This window comes from Electrona antarctica, assembly GCF_951216825.1.
Source record: "Electrona antarctica genome assembly, chromosome: 6".
Taxonomy (NCBI): Eukaryota; Metazoa; Chordata; class Actinopteri; order Myctophiformes; family Myctophidae; genus Electrona; species Electrona antarctica.
This window is the reverse complement of record NC_136811.1, coordinates 16,177,092-16,201,943: the sequence shown is the minus strand read 5'-3', so window position 1 is coordinate 16,201,943 and position 24,852 is coordinate 16,177,092. Positions and strand designations below refer to the sequence as shown.

Here is a 24,852-nt window from a genome sequence, read left to right as displayed (position 1 = left end):
AGACATTCATATTGTCATGTATGAGTATGGAATGGATTGTATGAAAGTTTGTTTTAACGAACATATCACTTCAATGTTAAATTGGCACTTGTTTACCAAAACGTAAAATAAATAAATAAATAAAATAAAATGCTCTGTTCCCTTTTGTGTGCGTTGTGAATGTGATGTTTTATAATGCAGGTAGTGTGTCATCTCATATTTGGCCAATAGGGGGAGGTATCTATCTATCTATCTATCTATATCCATCCATCCATCCAAACAAATCTAAGAGAAAATGTTTTATCTTATAGCTATAGACATATATTTATACGTAATTGGAAATATCTGTGATTACTGATTAGATTGATTGAATTGTTGATTACTGACAATTACAAAATAAATTGTGCTGATCGTTCATAGCGCAACGTCACAGATCACTCAGGTGTGAGTGAGTGATGTTGATTGCCATGCCCCATGTGTTGCACACCCTCTTCAGGACGATGCATCCACACAACAAGCTACTTCAAATGTTTGGTAGATAGATACACTACACTTGTTGGATGGTTTACATCGATTTAATAACTTCTGGATGTTTCTAAAGTGTTACCGTTCGTACGGTAAGCAAGCAAGCAGCCTACAACCTCCTGAAATTCGTTTATAGTGTATATTGTCAGTGTGTGAGCTGAGTCGACGATGGACAGTGATCACCAAAGTGAGTAGCTGCACGACTTGCAGACAATGCGGAGTAATGAAAGACCATTAAGAAACTATAATGATTTATATCTGTCTTCACTTTCTACTTTGTAGTGGAGCTGGTCAAAGTGACCCACATCGAGGATTCCATCACATTTTGGGCACAGGTAGAAACAAATGTTACCATTGCATATAGGCCTATCAATCAATGTAAATTGTAATCACCTGCTGACCTGCTCCTGCAATCTGTGCAAGATCTATTTGATCGTGAACCCCCCCAAACTATACTATAAACTATACTAAAACAACAACAATGTCGTTTCAGAGCACCACGTCGCATGAAGCAATTGAACAAATGAACATCACCCTGGGAGAAGTATGCCTAAAATCACAGAGGTTGCATGGCGCCCCCAGTTTCAATAAGGTAAGGTAGGGGACATTACTGCCTCGGGGTGGATGGATGGTCGCTACTACATTTTGTAGCGATCTGGGTACATTTCAAATGAAAGCAATACAGTCAATACAATAACTGCTGCGAAGATTTGTTTACATCAGGGTCCTCCATTTTCAATTCATCAGAACATTTAAAGACGTACAAATATACACTTCTATGAAAAACAGGAAATCATCATATAAAAAAGTGTACACACACACACACACACACACACACACACACACACACTTGCCCATGTCACAGTTTAAATGTTAAGTTCTCTGAATGAACTCTGTTGTAGATTTATGGAGCTCTTTTCTCAAAAGACAACAACTGGTATCGCTGCAAGGTGCAGCTACAGCTGGACATGGATGATAAGGTGAGGTAGATGCATGTTGGGCTGTTGCATGTGGAAAAAAACAAGATATCACCATAACATAATGCTTCTTATAAAAGTCTTCACAATAGCATTTAGATATGACATTTTTGAGTGTGCGTCTGTGTACCCCATAGTGATTATTTGATTGGCTGAGCATGGCATGTGATGGATGATGTACTGTATGATGTATTACGATAAGACTAAGAGCGCCCCTCACTTCACACAGGTGTGATTTTAGTGGCAAGTCTATTTAAAACATGAAGGGTGACTTCATCCATCTTCATATTAGGCCTGGTTGGTCCTCAATAATGCTCATGATTAAAACAAATTCTACTCGGTCTGTGTCTCAGTCGTAGGAGGGCTGTGGACATTTCAGAAACCCGCCTACCAGTGACGACATTTTTGAGGGCCCCTCCTATATACAGGTTTAATGTTTGTTTTAAAAACGCCATTGACAATAAAGAGAATTTAATGTTTGTTTTGTCTCAATGTTTGTTTTACATCATGTTGTAAGATGGTAAGAGCGCCCCTCACTTCACACAGGTGTGATTCCCCCCCCCCCCCTTCTTCCTATGTCCAGCTTTGAGGGTTTGTGTAAATACAAACTTGCCCTAACACAATATTGAATGCCATTGACAATGAATGGCCAGCTTTGAGTGTTTGTGTAAACACAAACATTGAAATTATGATTGGCCAGAATGAGATGATGTCTGATGAGAGCGCGCCTCACTTCACACAGGTGTGATCATTCAAACCACATTTCACCTTTTTCACGTGAGAACAATGGCTTCCATTATAGCTTTCTAACTTTCCATTGCTAGAAAGCCTGCAGTTTCTATTAGCTTTGATTCCCCATCGATGTCACTGATAGGTTTCTGAACTGTCCACAGCCCTCCTCTGAGAGACTGACACAGACGAAGTAGACAAAAATGGAACCATATTATAATGAGCACCAATAGAGGGTATGCGCATGACATTTTTGTACATGGAAATTATGCGGGAACGCCTACTGAGTGGAAAAAAAATACTTTCTGTCCTTGACAGCACATACATCCAAACAAAAGTCCTATCTGATTGCATTAAACGACGTTAAACTCACTTTGCGACTCACGTTGCCACTCTATTTGCTACTCACTTCATGCATGCACATACCCTCTATTATATGAAGATGGGTTGAAAATGGGTGGAGTCGTCCTTTAACATTTTTCAAAAATGTTCTTGCCCAGTGGTAGTTTAAAATGTGTTTAGTTAAGAGTTCATGTTTGATCAACAAAAGCTCCTTTGCATAATCCCTTATTGAAAATCATTATTCAAAACCTTTTAATATAATTTGTCTTGTCTTATGTATGCAGTTCATGGTCTCCTACTTTGACTATGGGAATAGAGAGATGGTCAGTCGGTCCGCTATTGTGGAACTTCCAGAGGATCTGCAGCAATCTCCAAGTCTGGCCAAAAAGTACAAATTCTGGGGTTTACATATCGACCCTGATTCCCCTAGTATTAAACTGGTAAGCACAGTATTTGAGGTGAAACCTTTTTCCTCCCCCCCCCGGAATAAGCAGCACAACTTTAAAGCATCAAATAAAGTCAACTCAAATGACTTGACTTGAAGTTTATACATGAGACAGTTCACTTGGTGGGTTGCTCACATACGTTAGACAGCACACAGTAATTTTCAATTGAATACACATTATAGTTCCCAAACTAGTCCAGGCCAGGGTATGCTTGCCCCAAAACTTGCCTAAACACCTTACATTTGGGAAAAAGTTACAAATCTGCGTCAATACATTTATATGAAGAGGGGTCTCATCAAATGGGCAAACTCCAAGCACACTCGAGCAAGCAAAAGCCTTTAATTTTACGACAGGGCTACTACATATTAAAAACAATAAAATGCCACAGGTGCCGACTGATTTCGACAATGTCTTCCTCAGGGCGTGGCTATAGAGGACTGTCACAGCAAATTCATGTCCTCTTAAACTCCCTGTGACCAAGGGGACCAATCAGATGCCTCACAATTTGAGGCTCAGTGCAATCATGAATGGCCATATATATGTGTTTGAAGTTTTACAATGCACACATACTGTATGTAGCCTACAAATAACATCTATTGCATACAAAAACTAAAATCTAGGTCACAATATGTTTAACCAAATCTGTGTCTACACATCACCTAATTACAAGCAGGGGTTAAAATCAATCTCATACCAGGATACAGCCGATACACCATAGCCAAAATGTCTGAAGCAACCTATTAAGTCTATTGCCACCTCTTACCGATTGCTCTACTTGTTCTATTCCCTCCACTCTGCAATTGACCGTAAAGAATACGTAAAGAATATTATTATTTTGATAAGGATTAAAAGACCCATAGGGTAGAACAGAATTGTTATAATTGCAATCTGTAGATAACCTACAGATTGCAATTCTGTGTTCTCTCTCCTCCGTCAGTTTGATGTCTGTAAATAAATAATGGTAACGTTACTAGAGCTGGGTGTGTATTGCCAACAACCTCGCGATCAATAGGACCACGATACGATACTGTATTGAGATACGTTTTGATTTTGAATAATGACCGTGTGTCCTACTAAATTTACTTTAGCAGAGACCACCGATTGCCGATGTTTTGACATATTGTCAATCAATTTGAAACTTTAAAATTTGAACAAAGCAAGGATAAAAATAAATGTTTTGATGGATAAATGCAAAATATTTAACCATATATATCGTAACTGTCGGGCAGAAACTGATGTTAAAACACACATCACACACAGCATTTCCTGCCGTATCTATACGGTACGATTATCGGGCAGGAATATGATACGATTATTGCTGTATCGATTAATTGAACCCACCCCTAAACGTTATGCAGCTGTGCGTCTGTGTTAACTGGTCTAAGCTGGGCAGTGCGTAATCTGTGTATCTGTCCGTGTTCTGAGACCTTTTGTGCCTAGCATGACTTAGTCGGAATCATGAGCTCCGGCAGCTAATAATTTACAAATTAAACAGAGGAAATGTTAAAGCCATTTAAGTGTTTAATTAAAACATTTCCTTTCTACTTTGTGCAAATATCAGCTTTCAAAAGCATTATAATGTATAGATGCTGTATAATACTATACTGTAATTTATACCGTATATACAGTACAGTATGCACCCACAGGGCAATCACTATCCTGCTCGTTTTTCCACAGGGCTTCCTCCAGAATCTGATGTTTTCTAAAACAGTCCGTGTTCATAAGAGGTCTGTGAGCTTTGATGGGACCATCCTGGTCCAGGCTTTTCAGGGGAACATGGACATAGGTGAAGAGCTGATAAAGATGAAGCTTGCCCAGGCCAATGTGCTCTGGAGCCAGCGGGAGAACCCACCCCTGAAGGACCCTGCTGTTTCCTGGCTTCAGCAAATGATGGAAAGAGGTCAGGGGATAGACGGCATTTCCACCTTTCCGGTGTGCATGCCCAAACTTCGACCAGTTTTTACTGACCAGAAGCCGTCATCTGCCACGTAAGCTACTGACATTATGCCACGTTTGTTTTGGGCAGCTCCCATGTGTTGACACTTTCATTGTATATCCTAATGTATTCTTCATTGTTGGACCCTGTCATTGCAAAAAATGACACATTTTCAGCAGAAAAACATGACTCCACATTGATCTGTTACATTCGGTAAGCAGTACTGCCATTTAAGGGAAGTAGCTCTGGTCCTTTTTGGTCAGAAAATAAGATGTTATTTTTGGTTACTCATCTGGTCAATGGATGTTTTCTATTGACAAGATCTGTAGGTGGCCCACTGGAGTAACTAATTTTCTGGCCAAAAGAGTGTATTTTACACAAAAGGTGGAGATCTGTGAGTCATCCCATCGAGGAGCACGGGTGTAGTGCTCGCCTCACACGCCACTAAGTTTTCCACCGGCATGTACATGCGTGGCCGTGAGTCTGTGTTCTCATACTGCTTTGACACTGCTATGTTTATGTAGCCAGGCAGCCTACACCGCTGTAGAAGTAGCGTAGTGTACAGATTAGTTGTCTGTAAGGAAGACAATAATAGCCAGCAGTTAAGAAGACACCCCATCCATCAGATGTGCAACCTGTATGCTATTATCCTACCTTTCTTTCTTAGGTTCTATAATTGAAGGAATTCCTTGGAAAACGTACAAAGAAAACTAAAACAAAAAATTGTAAATTTCCTGACAAACTACCAAAGCACACGTAAACCTAACTAAAATTAATGAAATGTCAATCTAAATAAAAATGTGAAAGTTAATATTTCATAATGCTAGTCAGAGTGCGTGCATGTGACGTCATTAAAAATGGTGTCCCCCCCAGGTTAATAATCACCGCTGCACCACTGCTGAGGAGAGTCTTTGAACACCTTATATGTGATAGTATATTTTAAACTCCAACCCTATATATATATATATATATATATATATATATATATATATATATATCACCTGCATGGAATTTATTGACAGAACACAGTGGACAGTGGATTTTTATGAAACAAACTTTGCAGATAGAGGATAATTCAAGCTTTCCGTACAGCTGCAATGTTGGCGAGTTTTAACGTTACAATCAGATAGGACTTCCTTTTGGATGTGTGTGCTTTCAAGCGTTGCTTGCAACTCTAGATTCCAGATATTAAACATAGGATCTAGCGTTGCTTGCGGCTAGACCAGAGCTATAATGGAAGTATGATTTAAGCTTGAGTGAAAGTATTATACTTGCAGAAGAGCATCGGTGCGGTCCTCAAAGTTTTGAAAATGCTACAAGAAAAAATATTCAATTGGATTCTCATTCATTCACTAAAATATAATGGATTGATGGAGTAGATTATGTGCTGTACGTTAGACATAGGAGGATAATTGTCTCCACCAGGCCGAAGGCATGGGGAGAGAGTATGTTTTGCACTCCGTCCGTGTGTGTGTCCGTCCGTCCGTGTGTGTGTCCGTCCTTCCGTCCGTCCGTTACCAGCTAATCTCCGGCACCGTTAACCCGGTCGATGCCAAACTTTGCACACACACTCCCTGGATGCCAACGATGAACCTCTGCCCCGCATTTTCCAGAACGGCCTGTTATAGCGCCACCATGAGGCAGCTTTTCACATTGTTTACCTAAAACTGCACCGATCTGCGTGAAACGTTGCATGCACACTCCCTAGAGGCCAAGGACAAACCTTTGACCTGCATTTTCCACATCTGCCTTTTATAGCGCCACCAGGAGGCCGAATTTTGTAAAACACATTTTTGGATATTACTCCTCCAGATTCTGTCCAAAAATCTCAAAAATCGTTACACAGTATCTCTATGGTCATGTGCTCAAGTCGGATCTGTCCGATATTTCATATTCCATCCTAATTGGCTATAATTGGCTTTCACAGTTTTCAAGATTGCCCCGTTTTGAACAAAAGCCTCAAATCATGAACGCAGCATGCAATTTACGTCAAATCTTCTTTACTAGGCTGAGGAATATATCCCACCCTTTTCACATTGGCCTGTTATAGCGCCACCAACAGGTTGATTTTTGCAAAACACATTTTTGGAACAAAATGCCTCAAATCATCCAATTGCCATCAAAGGCAAACATATTACTTATTTATATTACTCCTAAACATTTTGCCAAACATCTCACACAGTCCTATCCTCCTGGTGGAGACCTGTGCCCAGAAGGGCACTTTTTCTAGTTTGTACATAATTTGTCATGGTAGCCTGTGGTCATAATGTGACGTTGTTGTCTCCACCAGGCCGAAGGCATGGGGAGAGAGTATGTTTTGCACTCCGTCCGTGTGTGTGTCCGTCCGTGTGTGTGTGTGTGTGTCCGTCCGTGTGTCCTTCCGTCCGTCCGTTACCAGCTAATCTCCGGCACCGTTAACCCGGTCGATGCCAAACTTTGCACACGCACTCCCTGGATGCCAACGATGAACCTCTGCCCCACATTTTCCAGAACGGCCTGTTATAGCGCCACCATGAGGCAGCTTTTCACATCTTTTACCTAAAACTGCACCGATCTGCGTGAAACGTTGCATGCACACTCCCTAGAGGCCAAGGACAAACCGTTGACCTGCATTTTCCGCATCTGCCTTTTATAGCGCCACCAGGAGGCCGACTTTTGTAAAACACATTTTTTGATATTACTCCTCCAGATTCTGTCCAAAAATCTCACAAATCGTTACACACTATCTCTATGGTCATGTGCTCAAGTCGGATCTGTCCGATATTTCATATTCCATCCTAATTGGCTATAATTAGCTTTCACAGTTTGCAAGATTGCCCCGTTTTGAACAAAAGCCTCAAATCATGAACGCAGCATGCAATTTACGTGAAATCTTTCACACATTTTCTTACTAGGCTGAGGAATATATCCCACCCTTTTCACATTGGCCTGTTATAGCGCCACCAACAGGTTGATTTTTGCAAAACACATTTTTGGAACAAAATGCCTCAAAAACATGTTTATATTAATCCTAAACATTTTGCCAAACATCTCACACAGTCCTATCCTCCTGGTGGAGACCTGTGCCCAGAAGGGCACTTTTTCTAGTTTTTAATGTTATCGTCGATAGCCAGAGGAGCAGATAGGACTCAGTTGCAGTCTGTGCAGTCTGTGGCATCATTGACAGCAGTGACTTAGGAGGTAGAGCGGCCATATCTCAACTGAAATGTTCTTGGCTTGGTGTCGGTATCCTTGAGCAAGACACTGAACCTTTCATGTTTGCCTCTGTAATTGGTGTGTGACTGGGTCAATGACTCAATGTAAGTTACATTGTAATGTAATTGGTGTGTGACTGGGTCAATGTAAGTTACATTGTAATGTAATTGGTGTGTGACTGGGTCAATGACTCAATGTAAGTTACATTGTAAATATAGCAGTGTTGAGGGTACAGTGTTGATTTTTTACTGCTTTGTCATGAGTTATGGGTGTTTTAAAATGTCCCAGGAAGTTTGTATTCATGGGTTTTTAGCATTTCTAGACATTTATTTTGTATTTCTTCTCGTTACAATCTAGAGAGAGAGCCAGAAATGTCTCCAAGCCTGCCATCGCCGCTGAAAAGACAATTGACTTTACCAAAATAGTGGAAAAGACAATGGATGTGTCCAATGCAGTGGAAAAGACGATGGATGTGTCCAACGCAGTGGAAAAGACGATGGATGTGGCCAACGCAGTGGAAAAGACGATGGATGTGGCCAACGCAAGCACAGTGGAAAAGAAAATGGACGTGACCGACACAGCTGAAAAGAAAATGAACACAGTCATTTTGGAGGAGAACCAGAGGCTAAAAGAAGAACTACAAGACCAGAAACAGCACTGTCTGCAAAAGGAGAAAGAGTTGAAATACTCATACGCAAAGATCCAGGTTGCACAGTGTTGGGTATCGTTACTTTTTAAAGTAACTTTTTGTTAGGTTACTGGATTTACTGCCATGAAAAATAACCCTAATACGTTACAAGATTACCCATAAGAAAAGTAACTCGCACATGCGAAGGGACGTATTCAGTGCTTAAAGCACCGCCTCTGGCGGTCAGCAGGGACGAAATAGAACCCATTTTCGAATGCTTGCGCAATTTGGTTACATTGTATTACTACCTACCGTCATTGCGCCAACTTTTCACGGCCCATATTTATTAATGGTACTATGGTTAAAAACAAGAATGATATATACACCATACTGACCATAGACAATATCCCCTACAGCTTTCTTTATGAACAAATATAAAATGTACATAGTACAGACTATGCCATGAGGCTGTTGCGCTCCAACCAGCCAGCGTGCGCGCCTCGGGAGTCCATGCTCTCTCCACGGCACGCACTGTGGCGCGCATGAATTGAACGGCAAAATACAAATAAATCAAATTTCATTATAGGCTTCGGCGGAACAACGTAGCCACGTATGAACTAAACAATTGATAAGAAATGGCACGGCGGCCAAACCGTTCCAAGTATGTCCTTGCAGGCAGTAACAGTACTGTAGCCTACCTGTTCATGCTTTCTTTGGGCAGCTGTTGTTGTTGATACTAGCGTGAGACTTATACAATTAATTAACTAGTACTCCCCTAATGTCAACAGGGATACATTATCCCTGTTCACGTTTTTGGAAACGTAACTAAGTAATTGACTACTGAATTGCAAAACGAACTAGTTACTCCGTTACCAATAAAAGTATTCCTGTTATTAAACAGCGTTGTTAATGGCGCCGTTACACCCAACACTGCACATGCAAGGCCTTAACTTGAACTGTCTGTATAGTTCCTAGACCAGTCTGTATCGTTCCTAGATTGTCAAGTGTGACTAAGCTGAGATTGTCTGTCTTATTTTCTACAGTTATTGAAAGAGAGCAGTGCAAATCTTTCCAAGGAAGCACAGCGCTTGGAGGCTTTGCAGGCTGTCGTGACAAATACATCTCAACAGCTGCAGAAGCGACTGCAAGATGAAAAGAATATGGACACCGTCATTTTGGAGAACCAGAGGCTAAAAGCTGAACTAGAAGTCCAGAAACAGCACTGTCTGCAAAAGGAGAAAGAGTTGAAAGACGCCTACGCGGAGATCCAGGTTGCACATGCAAGGCCTTAACTGTAACTGGATCAGTCTGTATAGCTCCTAGTTTGCCGAGTGTGACTCTATGCTGAGATTGTGTGCCTTGTTTTCTACAGGAATTGAAAGAGAGCAGTGCAAATCTTTCCAAGGAAACGCAGCGCTTAGAGACTTTGGTGGATGACGTGACGAATGAATCTCAACAGCTGCAGAAGCGACTGCAAGATGCAGATCTTACAATGCAGGTGAGGAATGGCTCGTAACAGTTCAGATTTACAGTAGCATCAATGAATTGTTTATTACTTTATTAAACAGAAATGCAAACGGCAACCGAGTACAGTCAAACACTTGATCTATAGGCATAGCACCAAAAAAGTCCTTGTGGTCTTGTTTCCATTCGGATCCTATGTATTCAATCAATCATCTCCATAAAAGTAAGGATGGTAAACCTTCCCAATGAGAAAAATGCAAAATACATCATAAAAACAACTCAACATTTGAACACTTAAGCAAATAAACATTAGCAAAAAGTAAAAAAAGTGTTTTTGATAAAGCATAAAAAATAAAGAATTTAAAATTAAGTGGTTAAGACCAAAAGCGAATGTATACTTTGTTGTACGGTTGTCCCGATCCGACCACGGGATTGGAAATTGGGGCCGATCATTTTCAAATGATCAGAATCGCATCGGGACATCCCTAGTATCAATACTATATCCATATCATGATATTAGACTGGATATTGTCTGTTTTGTATATTGTACTATTGTGATGTGGCATATGTGTTCTATAAAATTATAAATATCGGATCGGGAAAATGTGGTATTGGCAGATACTCACAAAAGAAACGTGATCGGGACATCCCTACTTTGTTGCATTGCTGTTTGTGACGGCTGACTGTGCTTTCAACATGCTTACTTTTAAGGTTATGAAGGAAGAGATTGTGAAGAAAGAGAAGGAAATGGACAAGCTTTTGCATGCTGGGATAACAGAGCAGCTCGGCCGGCTTGTGGAGAAAGTCCACGCTTTGAGGGAAATAAGGTACTGTATATTTCTCTCACTGTCTTTCATTCACTCTAGTGATACACACGGCAGGTTTTTGTTTTCCAACCAACAACCGCCCAAAAAAGGCAGGCTTTTTGAAATGGAGAGGAATGGTGTAGGCATATTGGTGCCCCTGGCAATGTGTTTATTCAGCACCACGGAGAGAGGCAAGAAAACATACACACAAGAATAGAGAAATTCACCTGCTGAATTTTAAAGTGCAAGGATTAGGTTATATACCGTATAAATTGGATTGGAAATTAATAAGTGCTCTCACTCACTCTGGGCCCGGCGCTAGGCGCCTAAAGGGGGTTAATTTAGTCTGAATTAGTCATGGGTGTGTTTTAGGCATAACATAAATCCTACCAATCATTGATTTCTTCCCTTCAATTCAAGAGCTAATCAGTGCGCTTGTACGCTTGGCCTGTTATAGCGCCACCGGGAGGTCACAATAACCTACCTGTCCTGTCGGAGACCTGTGCTACTATTTTGTTTTAAATGAGTTTAAGTGCGGAGTCCCTCGTGCATGTCATCTACCATGTTGAACATGCGTGTTATTGTGTATTTTGATTGCAATTAGTGACCGCACATTAGTGCGTAAGATAGCATTGTGTCCTGATTTTGCCAGACCATACCTCATTTTAAGAGCTAAATAGGCGCAAGATCATTTAAAACAACGTGGGCGTCTGTCGTGAAAATAACAAGTACATCGGTCAGAAAATGGCAATGCTTGCACTAATCTAACAGATATTATGCTTAAAAAAATCTTCCATCACTTCTAAAATGTATGAATGTCCATTCATGGCATCTGGTTGTGACAGAAAGAGCCTGTTTGCTGGTGACGGTGACACCTTGATGGAGGCGTTCAACACAGTCGTCCAGAACAGCATGTCTGCCCCGGTTGCCACAGAGAACCTGGAAGTGGCATGGAAAGACTACATGTGTGTCCAGGAAAAGCTGAGGGCATGTGAAAAGGTGAGTCCCCTTCAAGACATCCAAAGGGGAAAAGTTATCTTGATTTTTAAGAATCACTCCCCCAGAATCTTGTTTTTTGTTTGGTTAAATTTTTGAAGCCTACCCATGACATGGCTGGTAGTTTCTTAAGCATTTATTTATTTAATGTTTCAGGACCACATTGGAAATAAGTTTCATTGCACTTTATGTGTAGATCCTGGGTTGAACGTTATATTGTGTGGAAAACACAAAATAAAATAAAATCATTAACATGATCACCTATTAATGATTACATGCACACCTGTGTTTTGCAGCAGGAGGAAGTGAATGACCTGGTAGACCAGAGGAATAAGATACGATCTGTGGTGACGGCCGCAGCGGATCGCTTCTTGGAGGCGGCAAAACCCCTGCCTGTCAGAGAGCGCATGGAGACACTTGAGGTACGGGACAGAAACCGTATCACATGAAACATCCTGGGGCTCCCCGGTGGCTTGACTTAGTTGGTTTGCGGAATGTATGTGCCTGATTGCATGTAGATTGATATATGATGCATATAATATGTACATACAGTATATGTATCATATCTACATATGGAGTGTCATTTTTTTCCCTCCCTCTGCCTAGTCTATTCACAGGCGATTTGTGCTGCGCAGTGGCATTCACTCTAAACCACACACTTCAGTTCCATTATTACATTACATTTATTGATAATAAACACATTGTCACACTTAAAGGATAAAACGCAAAAAAGCCAGTGGCTTATTTTCGTTCCGGCCCTTTCAAAATGTATGTGTAAATGATGTGCTGCTGCATGCTTGTGCTCCCAATCCAAGCACCCATTGGTGCAAGAAAGTGTGCGTGTGGGGGTGCACACTTGGTACTTGAAAAAGACAGTTCTAATTCTGTATGTCACACTGTAGGAGGTTAGTGCCTCTCTGACTGCTGTCTTTGGCCCGTCCTCGGAGGAGGACGTTGGGGAGCACATCATTGAAGAGTACCACCAGTGGGTGAAGGAGAAGGAGCAACACATGACCAGTATAAGAGATGATTCCAACAATGCTCTCAACGCCTTGTCTACCTGGGCCTCAAATGTTGGCAAGGTAAAGCTTGACAAATCACAGAGTTGACTATTATTGTAACATGGCATGATTCTTGATGAATTAATGTTTGTAAGTTGACATTCTACTTGACATTCTACATTCTAATGACATCGTTGACAAATTGATCATGGAGCATAAAGACAGTCTCTGACTGGCACCAGATTATTTGATGTGTGTGTTATACTCATTTGATCAATAAGAATGGAAGGTATTTCATGCATTTCTTTGTCTAAAGTTCTTCAGCCTGTCAAACGAAACTCTGGTGACCATGAAGGATGTCATTGACGGAGCAGACCGTGTCCTGAATCTTGCAGAGTTGAACGTGTGCCGAGAACTTGACATTTGTCTGTCGAAAGTGGTAGGTTTCTGTTCTTTGCTGCTTCTTTGTCTTTGTTTGTCCAGTGCCACTGTATGTTTCATGTCCTGTTTTCATGCACATGTCCTCCAGGGTCAGATTGAACAGGACAGTCGGGTCATTACTCGCACGTTCCACAAGGTCATGCAGGACATACAGAAAGAGAAGAAGGTCCTCATTGATATTATGGATAAATATCTTTTCCACATCAAGGTGAGCAAAGGTCCTATGGATAAATACACTTTGCACATTAAAGCGATGAAAGTAATTCAATGAGAAACACAGATTGAAACAGTAGCTGTTACCTTTGACTTTTACACATTTAAGGTACTGTCTTTTCAATCTTTAAGAAAATGCTCCCAAGTTTTCAAGGGAGATATTTTTCCACAGTAAATGTGGCACAAGACCACAACTTCTGAAGATAGTTATTGTACTTGTCCGACCCTATTCAATTCACCATCATGTTGTCAGTTTAAAGAGATGATTGAGAGCCAGGATGTCAGCCCCAGCCCAGCCACTCTTCTGCAGATCAAAAAGAAAATCCGCTGCCTCAAGTCCCAGCTGAGATGGAGACAAGTAGAGAAAAACAGTCTGGAGGAGGTGACATTTGGCGTGCGTGTGTGTGTGTGCGTGCGTGCGTGCGTGCGTGCGTGCGCGTGTGTGTGTGTGTGTGTGTGTGTGTCATGCAATTTGTCTTGTTCACATGGGCCTGGTGGGTCAAAAGGAACCACATTAGATACAGATTTGGGAGGGCACCTCTCGCTTAAAACACTTAAAAGGTGGACAAAAGGAATGAACTCTATGAATGCAGCAATATATTTACTGTAACAGTCACAAACATGGCTCAAGGTTGATACCAATTAAAGACATAATAGATGGTCATCTGTATCTTTTTCTTTCTTTCCCTCAGGCAGAAGAGCTGGACCTCACAGAGATATCAAAGAAGAGCGAGGAGATCGCCGAAACCAGGAATCTCCTTTTCCAGGAGATCCACAAGGAAAAGGAAGAATATGTACTGCTCGCATCACGTTGCAGTGACTATTCTGTATGAGTTGTTGCTTGTGGTGGACGTCAGTCGGCTAAAACTTGTGTCCTGTTGTTTTTGCAGAACAAGCTTAGAGTTCTGGCGGAGGGAGAATTCCCAGAGCTTCCTCTGTTGTACCCTGAGGTAGACCTCAACATCTTCATGGTGAGATTTAGCACATGAACCCCAGGGTCCTCTGTTATGGGGCGGACATAATCGATCTACAATCTCACAACACATGACGTGTTGTGAGATCCGTTGTAAGCTTGTAGATGTGCTATTTTTGGCAGTCATTTGGTGTAGAGGGGGGGAAAAGAGCAATCCAAGTATAGAGCCCCGGTGGACCATAATATAGTATAAGGTTTAAATGATTAATGTAACATGAATGACAAAAGGGATGGAGAGTTAAAGATATACATTTTATAATAAGTATCATATAATTTAAGATCTTTTCATGCAGTTGCATGACAGACCTGGGTTCGATTCCACGGTATGACGTGAAAGTTAGTGTGTAGCTTGTACTGATTCATCTCACGACCAGTGACCCCATTACTCAAAGTGTTTTGTTTTTCTTCTGTCCCATTAGAGCTCTGGCGGCCTTCTCATAAACAGTCTGGACAGGGACGTGTTTGATGCTGAGCCCGTCAAAGAACTGAGTGACCACAGACCCCTGGTGTGCACGGAGTTCCAGGGCCAGAGGGTCTTACTTAAGGTGTCACTTTTTGTCTCATTGCTTTCCTTCGCTTGTGAAGTTCCCTGTTGGCGACCAATTAGATGTAATTTAAAGCAGAGGTTTGCCGGACCTGGAGAATTGTGGGTATTCATTCTAGAGTAGTTATCTAGTTATCCACTTTACTCTGGCGTTTCTATATTAGTCATAATATATGAAAATGTCATTGAGAGAGAAGCTGATTTACCGCCAAAAGACACGCACATCCCAAACCTACTAGACTGGGTGCTGGATCAAAAACTATCAGTATATAACAACAAAACATCCACACACCATGCACATTTTACTTTTACGTTTTACGTTTCCGTGTGTGTGTGTGTGTGTATATACGTGTGCGTGTGTGTGTGTATATATATATATATATATATATATATATATATATATATATATATATTCCCCCAATTGTTCAATATTTTCAAAGGTGGCAAAAAGAGCAGACCTACAAACAAAGCAATGTGTTATGTTGCGAGCTTGTAGATTGGGGATTTTCGTTGTTCATTTTACAACAAGGTTGTAGGGATTAATGAAGATTCCCTGGTGGTGTCCTGGTAGCTCAACACAATAAGCATAGATAGATTCCCTGGTGGTGTCCTGGTAGCTCAACACAATAAGCATAGATAGATTCCCTGGTGGTGTCCTGGTAGCTCAACACAATAAGCATGGATAGATTCCCTGGTGGTGTCCACTGTCCTGGTAGCTCAACACAATAAGCATAGATAGATTCCCTGGTGGTGTCCACTGTCCTGGTAGCTCAACACAATAAGCATAGATAGATTCCCTGGTGGTGTCCTGGTAGCTCAACACAATAAGCATAGATAGATTCCCTGGTGGTGTCCTGGTAGCTCAACACAATAAGCATAGATAGATTCCCTGGTGGTGTCCTGGTAGCTCAACACAATAAGCATAGATAGATTCCCTGGTGGTGTCCTGGTAGCTCAACACAATAAGCATAGATAGATTCCCTGGTGGTGTCCTGGTAGCTCAACACAATAAGCATAGATAGATTCCCTGGTGGTGTCCACTGTCCTGGTAGCTCAACACAATAAGCATAGATAGATTCCCTGGTGGTGTCCTGGTAGCTCAACACAATAAGCATAGATAGATTCACTGGTGGTGTCCTGGTAGCTCAACACAATAAGCATAGACCTTATAATGACATTATATACAGTAACTTATGAATCATCCCCTTTAAACAAAAATCTCTTATTTTGTACCTGAAAGGCCTGTTATGTCATATGACTACATGTGGTGTTGAATGCTAGTAGCCATTGTAGTGTATAAAAGCATATCATCGATTAATCACAGCCTGTGTTATTTCTTTTATATACCGGTAGTTCAATTCAGTATCTGTATTGTCACTTAAGGGAAATTGTTTGTGCAGATGGGTAAACGCAGGGATAAAAACATCAAAGTAAACAGTGGATCTTGGAAACAAGATTGACGCATACCTTTTTTACCAAAGGTTTTATTTTGTTTTCACATTGCAAATTCAATATGTTCCAATGTGCAGTTCCCATTACACCATTTTATAATTATTTTCCATCTGTGGCCATAGAGTTACACCTTAAACGAGGAAATGGAGGTGAGGGTTCTGGAGAGAACGACACTGTTTAATCGTGCAGAAACTGAGAACAAGGAAGACTCTGGAATCCTGCCTCTCTTGGCCCTTTTCTTCAGCAAGGTATGGTGTTATCTTTGTCCACATCCTAAGACCGTGGTTCTCAATCTAGAAATAAATAAAAGGAGTATTACTGCATCAAAAGTAATCGGCAAACTATACTATGTCCCCCTGTTCAAATATGATTAGTTTGGGGGGTCCCCAGTTCAAATATGATTGATTTAGTTCTCAACCTGACAATGTTGAACCACTGTAAGATGTTGATGGAGCAGCCTCTCACGTGTGTGAATGCACTGACAGTTTTATTTTTCTGCTGTTATTGAAAACATCAGACCTTTCGTTAATGCCTGCCCTTTATTGCAGTCGGACCCTGTAGCTTACTTAATGGTACCGTACTTCCCCAATGGGAGCCTCAAGGTTGTCCAGGCCGTCAACCCACTGATGGACACAGTGAGTTTTCCTTTCAACTTTGAGTCCATGGATTTATTACAACCTGGGGTGATACTGTATGTGTACCATCATGACCACATAAACCCCTGCATCCTTATTCTTGGCATGTCATGATAGGCGAACATTCAGCAAACATTGGTGAACAAAAATTGATCTACAAATTCGTAGATTGTAGAGAGGTTGTAGATAATGATGATGCATTTTTAAAACATTGCACAGAGCAATGTTAAAATCAACAGACCACACATAAAAAACAGTTAAAAAACACAGCATTTAGGTATGTACAATCATCTAGGATAGCCTATTTTCATCAAAGAGATTTGGTATAGACTAGGGAAAAAAGGAGCAGATCAAGTATACTTTCACAGGATCATATCTCTGCTCTCATCCTAAACATACTCTTTATCTACTTCTCCTTTGTTCCTTCTATAAGGAGGTTGTACGGGTGATGAAGGGCGTGGCACGTGGCCTCCAGGCACTGCATGCTATGGGAGTGACTCATGGCTCCCTCAACCCCAGCAATACCTTTGTTGTTAACCGCAGCCGTGGCCTAGTAGGCGACTTTGACTTCACCAAAACACTGGTAAGAAAGAAGCCTCATCTGGGAATCTACCTACACTATAGTATGTTCCCTCTGCCCTTCGTGTTTCCTCAAAACTCACACTAACCCCAAGCTAAACCTAACATAGGGCTGAGGGAGGGAACTAAAACATTGCCCCTCTATTACCACATAATGTGTATTGAACCAGCACAAAAGCCTCTGCCCGGGCTCTGGACATCTCCATATATGGATCTAGCCTGTTCTGACATCTGCATATACTCATATTTGGGCATGCCTGACAAATAACTCCATATATGGGCATAAAAGGGACTCAGACATAATAACTGGGTGGGGCATGCATTTCCAATAATCTAACTATAGATGCACCAAGTCTCTGTGCGTACGTATGTGTGTAATCCACGTAACTCGAGAACCGTTCGCCCCACCGACTTCAAATTCGACACACGTGTTCCACAAGTTAAGTCATAAGACCAGGTACTTAAGACATGCAAAATAGGGCCCATTGTCTTTTACACAGTTAGCACTTCATGTGTACCAACTAAAATATTTTATTTATTTTTTAAGTAGGCCTAAAGGAAATAAAGTAAGTAAATTGCAAATTCATAGCATCCATTAAGTACCACCACCCATGTTTTATGGTAATTTATGGGTTTTTGCATGGTAATGATACTCACAAGGGCATTACATTGGGTACTACTAAAGCACTGTGGCCATCTACAGGAGCAGAGAGCTGTGAACAATGGGCTGGCAGGCTCAATCGATCTTGTGGCCCCAGAGCTCCGCCAAGGCATCACTGGTACTCCTTCTCCTGCCTGTGACATGTTTGCTTTTGGCTGTCTGATGCTCTGGGTAAGACATTTTCTTCAGTACCATCTGGAACCACACCCATATCATTTTTTCACACAGGCAAAAAGGCAAAGGTGGTATTAATGTGGGATTAATGTGCAAATGTCAGCGTGTGTCAACCGCATATTAATCAACTGGTATAATCCGCAAGTAGGTCCTTGGGATGAGCAAAAAAAATATTGCCATTATAGGAGTTAACAAATTGCTGGTCTACAAGCACACATGTCGCAAGAGGTTTCAAGTATTTGTTTATTTGTATTTCTTTGCGTATAAGTTAAATGTTCTCAAATATAATATTTAATCAGATCACGTTATGTGTGTTTTAGGACTCAAATCTGCATCAAATGCAGAAATCTAGTCGGGCTCTAGTAACATCAGCACTCATAGGCTTTAACAGAGACAGTAGAAGAAAGCAAAGTGACTAATAATGCCTTGCTTCTTGGTATTCATGTGGCATGAAACAAAAAAAGCACTTCACCCATTTTCAACCTTATCTTTACATAATTGGACCTTACTAATTCATTATAACACAACCATTTCTGTCTACTTGCTCTGTGTCTCAGAGGTGGGCTTTGGACAGTTCAGAAACCTGCCCAACTGGTAGGCAGATTTGGTAATTTCTTTTTTTTTAATTGATGTTATAACAATGGTTTCTATCTCAGTGTGCTATCTTTTCAATAAGAGAACGGCTGTAGTTTCTATTAGCTTGGAATTATCAATGATGTTATTGGTAGGTTTCTGTCCAATCACCTCTTGAGACACAGAGCGAGCCGAGCATACGGTAATGGTGCCATCTTATGATTAGCATTAAAGGACCACTTCACCACTTTTCAACATCTCTTCCTATAATTGGTCCTCACTAATGTTCATGATAAAACACCACCATTTTTTCCTACTCAGTCTGTGTCTCATAGGAGGGCTTTGGGCAGTTCGGACACCCGTCCACCAGTGACATCATCATTAGGCAGATTCATTTTTAAACAAGATTTGTTTTAAAATATATTTAGATTTTTATTATCTTGAGAACGATGGCTTCAACTTTTGCATTGCAACTTTTCAGGAAAAGAAAGCCTGCCGTTTCTATTAGCTTGGATTCACCATCGATGATGTCACTGGTGGACGGGTTAATGAACTGCCCACAGCCTTCCTATGCGACACAGACTGAGTAGGAAAAAATGGTGGTATTTTATCATGAACATTAGTGAGGACCAATTATAGGAAGAGAAGTTGAAAAGTGGTGAAGTGGTCCTTTAAGAATACTTTATGGTCTGTTCAGTTGTATTCCTCAGTTTTCTACAAATGCACAGTTCTCTGTAGAAGTAGGGCAAATGGAGCATGCTTGAGAGCAGTGCCCATGCGTTATTGTATTTCTGTACAGTCTTTTGGCTTTAATTTGCAAGTATAGTATATGTATATAGTAAATGACACCAGCTTCGAAGACCAGAAATAAGTTGCTGACTTTTATTGAAAACCTAACTCTCATTGTCTTGATTGCAGCTGCATGTTCCAGAGTTTAATGGTAGTTTGGATAATCTGGAACCATTGTCACTGGTTAGTATTCAATGAATGATTGTATTCTATGTGGACGCTGCATAGTAATATCAGTTTTATCATTCTAATAGTGCCATTTATATATTATTAATATATCTATAGGGCTACTTTTTTTCTGACTATTGTGTCCTGCTTTTGCCAGGAGTCAAAACTCGGAGATCTTCTCTCCAAGCTGCTGGTGTCTGGGGAACGACTCACAGCCATGGAGGTTCTGGCCTGTGAATACTTTACTGTTGACCTGTAGAGACAAATAGGCCAACGTTAAAGTGTATTGCCTCGTAGGATTTTTCCTATGCACAGCTTTGTGTGTCTGTATGAGCACAGAATGTACTCAGCTGATTGGCTGAGCACGGACTGTGATGTATGATGATAAGAGCGCCCCTCACTTTACACAAGTGTGATTTTTCTTTTTTAAATTTAGGTCATGACAGCGTTGTGTGTGATTTTATTTTATTGGTTATGTCTTGACCTGAAAATGTCTTGTTTAAGGAACAGTTGTTGCAGCTCTTTAATTTATGTTATGGCAGTTTTTCACATAAATATGTCTTGTGAATGAAATGTGTCCTTTGTCATTTTGTGCCCGTTGGGAGAGGTTTTTCCCCCTATTTTCTACTACTATTTCACATGCAACTAGTTTGAATTCTTACTTGTCCACAGGTGACTCTTAAATGTGTTATTCAAGGGTCAGCACCAATCTCTTGTCAAATTTGTCTGAATTCTGTCTTCTGAAGAAAGTGGTTACCATCACTTATTTTTCTAGTGGAAGTGGAATTGGTGGTTAAAACTATTTGTGCTCCAGAGTCCAGTGACTTTTGTCACTGTCATTTGACCCACAATTGTTAAGATTGTAAACCTTAAGAGTAAGACAAAATGTCAAGCATGTCAGTCATTATACTCTGCCACTTAACACAGAGGATTAACTTTTTAATGTGGCAGTCACTAATATATTCATATTTAAAAATGTAAGACATCACAATAGAAATGCTGGATTGGTGTTGGTGGTATTTTGGAACTGAAATGAGCAAGAGGACCAGAACAAATATTGTTTTTGTCTTGCCTCATAATGTTTCAGTCCAAGTGCATATGTTGCAGTACATTAGTAGCCCATTGTCGGACAAAACATTATGATCACATTTATCAGACAGTAGTTGTATGTTACAGTAAAAGCGGGTGATTCTGTTTTGCTTGATATTTAGAAATGCATAACATGAATCCCCCTCCAAAGAGTCATGGACTCATCACTTTTTTTGATGCAACATTGTGCATTTTCTTCATGTGCTACAATCATTTTCAGTTAATGAAGTTTACAGTTTACTTTGTAAAGTAATTTCCTTTTCCTTGAGTGGCATAAGAGGACTGGACAGGAACCCATTCCACAGGATAAAAGACTTGATGACAAGATGTGACACACACACACACCACAGCCATATAAACCAAGGGCAGTACTGGTATCTGACAAAAAGCTTCATAGAACAGCGAGTATCAATCCAGCTAAACGGCATTCAAAAGATGATGTAAGTTTAAAAACATTTGTTATTTGTTAGTTAATCTAGAATAGAGTACGTATCAAAAATGTAATTTTGCTTGATATTTTTCTTGTTTGACATCGTAATGTGGTACAGGGCGCATGCTGGGAGGGCTATTGTGGCTCTCTGCTTGCTGGTGCTCTCCGTCGTTGACACATATCCATTCAAGCCTTCCAGTCCAGGAGACGATGCAGCACCAGAAGAAATGGCCAAATATTACTCTGCTCTCAGGCACTACATCAACCTCATCACACGACAGAGGTGAGTACTTTAACTTTACATCAGTGTCGGTTGTTAATTAATGCATGTCAAGTAAAATCCAGTTTGTTGCACGAGTACCAAATTGGTGAATAAAGTACAATTATACTGTACAGGCGACTCCAGGTTCAGGAAGATTACTTAAGTTTATACAATGTGTTATGTTAACTTCCATGCAAAGAAGAAACTACAGTACATATTATCTTTTCATTGCACAGGTATGGAAAAAGATCCAGTCCTACTCCTGATACTGTATTCTCAGACCCGAGTGAGAACACAGAGAGGATTCCAGGATCCATATTTGTCGGGTAGGTACAGACAATGTGTCAGGCTATTTTGTAGGCTATAAGCTTATTATGAACTCCTTCTGTCTTTCCTCCTTTGTAGTTTTGCTTTGTTTAGTTTTATTTCTGTACATTCTCAATGTCCTTCCTCAAGACGGTAGCAGAAAGAGAGCGAGAGAGGAAGCCAGGAACTAATCAATACAACTATGGTTAAATATACAAATTCATTGCTAATGCTTTAGCCCTGCTTTCAGCCTACAGTTTTTTCAGGAACTGCTTTTTTCCTACTTTTTGTACTACTAAATGTTGTGATGTTATGATGGATTCAATCTGGGAACCCAGCAGCAAAAAAAGGAATGACAGCGCCCTCTTTTCCTCAAATCTGTTGAGAGATTATGATGCATTTGGATGTAGTCAACAAAATGTATAATGGAATATCATAAACAAAGTGTATGTCTTCTCTAAACTTGATGTAGGCTTTTGTTAATAGGCCAGTCAATATAAGGTTTGAACCAAAATAAATTGAAATGGTAATCATTCAAGGTTTTTTATGATCCTTAGGGTCATCCAAATAACATATAAATTGTCAATGAAATAATTAGTGGATCATGGTAAATTCAGGGGTTGAAAGTTGGGCTACCATTAACAACCTATATAAAGAAAATTATATTAAATGATATGGTATCCCCGACAAAATGATCAATGCCATAAGAGTTCTATATACAAATACCTCAGCGACCATCCTTACTCCTGACGGAGAAACACCATCATTCCCCAGCCTTGCTGGCATACTCCAAGGCGACACACTTGCCCCGTTTCTATTTATTATTGTTGTTGATTATGTTCTTCGTATGTCAGTTGATACTATCAATGATGAGGGCTGCCAACTACACCCTAGGAGAAGCTCTCGTCATCCTGCTAAATACCTAACCGACACTGACTTCGCTGATGACATTGCGCTTATCAGTCAATCATTGGAATACGCTCAGGCTCTCCTTCAGTCTCTTGAGCAGGCATCCAACTGTGTTGGTCTTTATCTCAAGGAGACGAAAACTGAATACGTAAATAATAAATATATGCAAATCCAACAATAACCACATTATAAAAACATTTAACACTCCTCTGAAACAGGTTGATGACTACAAGTATTTGGGTTCATATATATCTTCTTCCCAAAAGGACTTTCAAACTAGGAAGGGTATGGCCTGGCCAGCCTGCAATGACATGCATAAGATCTGGTCATCCCAAGATGTTAGACAGTTTGCCAGCCACTGCTACAGAGCTGACAATGAGGTTATATCTTCCCTTCTCTGGAGTCCTGCCTCAAAGCAGACCAGAGGTAGAAAACGTTCCCTGATGTCATCGCTAGGGAACGGCTGATTCGGTCTGGCTTATTAGCCAGGCTAAGGGACACATGCATCAGCAGGAACTGGGGATGGCAATGAAGGATCGGAAAGTCTGGTGTGGCATTGTGAAATCATCATTTTTCGACCACGGTCGAAAAATGATGATAAGGCAACATTTTCAATTTTTCATTATGCTTTAAGTAGCATGTGACATGTCAAACTAGGGGGTTTTCATGATTCTGAACCCATTCCAAGCATTAGTTTTGCACGAAAAACTAGGCTGTAGTCACAAATGTGCCTCTTATGTGATGACGGCTATGGCAGTTTTTAGTGTTTTTCGTGCAAAACTAATGCTTGCAATGGATTCAGAATCATGAAAACCCCCTAGTTTGGGTTAAAGCATAATGAAAATGTGAAGATGTTGCCGTATATAGGTTGGTATAGCTTAGGTTGGTACCCAACTTTCAACCCCTGAATTTACCATGATCCACTAATTATTTCATTTACAATGTTTAATGTTATTTGGATGACTAAGGATATAAAAGACCTTGAATGATTACTATTGCAATTTATTTTGGGTCACCCGCCTTTTTAACTTTGAGGGCCTATAAAGGTGCTGTGATAAAGTAAAATGGGACTCCACATCTCTCTAGTCCTTTAGTATACAGAAAATACATTTTCAGGTGGGACACCAATATATTTTGATAAAACTGTTATCCTGACGTGAAGGTCTCTTTAATGTTTAATAAAATAAAAACTATAGAGTATGCATGCACAGGCATCACTTTTACACCGGGACTTGGGTCATCTAGACTGAGTGGCAAAACATTGAGCAGCATGGACCTTTGGAGTTTGAAAGCGCTTCTTGTAAATCAACAGTCCTTCGTACCACCTGTCTCTAAATTGCACATAATGCAAGAGGCAGCAGGACGTTGTGATATTGAAAGCGAGCGCTTCCTGAACTCTGACACTTAAGAGACTTTGACAGAAAGTTGCTCATAACATGTCTATTGCAGATAGAACGAAAGAAAGGATAATTCATTCATTCATCAGACTTTTTAATACAATCAGACGGTTCTATTGTTTTTTTTGCCACTCAGTAGGCCGTCCCGCATAACTTCTGGGTACAATGATGTCACGCGCATAGCCTCTATAATTCAAGAGCACTTTAAATGTTTCAATTGTGTTTTACTTATA

General features: G+C 40.6%; 1 protein-coding gene across 3 annotated transcripts; it reads left to right on the top strand.

Moving 5' to 3' along the window:
- The first annotated feature begins 430 nt into the window (after positions 1–430).
- On the top strand, positions 431–20,799 carry stk31 (serine/threonine kinase 31). 3 transcript variants are annotated; one of them, XM_079504684.1, is made up of 25 exons: positions 431–691; positions 787–839; positions 998–1,096; positions 1,407–1,484; positions 2,837–2,992; positions 4,676–4,986; positions 8,487–8,835; positions 9,801–10,028; positions 10,130–10,255; positions 10,933–11,048; positions 11,873–12,026; positions 12,320–12,445; positions 12,926–13,105; positions 13,341–13,463; positions 13,554–13,673; positions 13,932–14,060; positions 14,371–14,472; positions 14,569–14,649; positions 15,071–15,196; positions 16,770–16,895; positions 17,196–17,282; positions 17,716–17,865; positions 18,565–18,693; positions 20,188–20,241; positions 20,384–20,799. In XM_079504684.1, the coding sequence occupies exons 1-25, from the start codon at positions 673–675 to the stop codon at positions 20,483–20,485; spliced, it is 3,324 nt and encodes a 1,107-aa protein (XP_079360810.1). In that variant the 5' UTR covers positions 431–672; the 3' UTR covers positions 20,486–20,799. The 3 variants fall into 3 exon arrangements, with proteins under 3 accessions (XP_079360810.1, XP_079360809.1, XP_079360808.1); XM_079504683.1 differs by having other exon boundaries at positions 8,487–8,850; XM_079504682.1 differs by having other exon boundaries at positions 8,487–8,868.
- Positions 20,800–24,852: the final 4,053 nt, after the last annotated feature.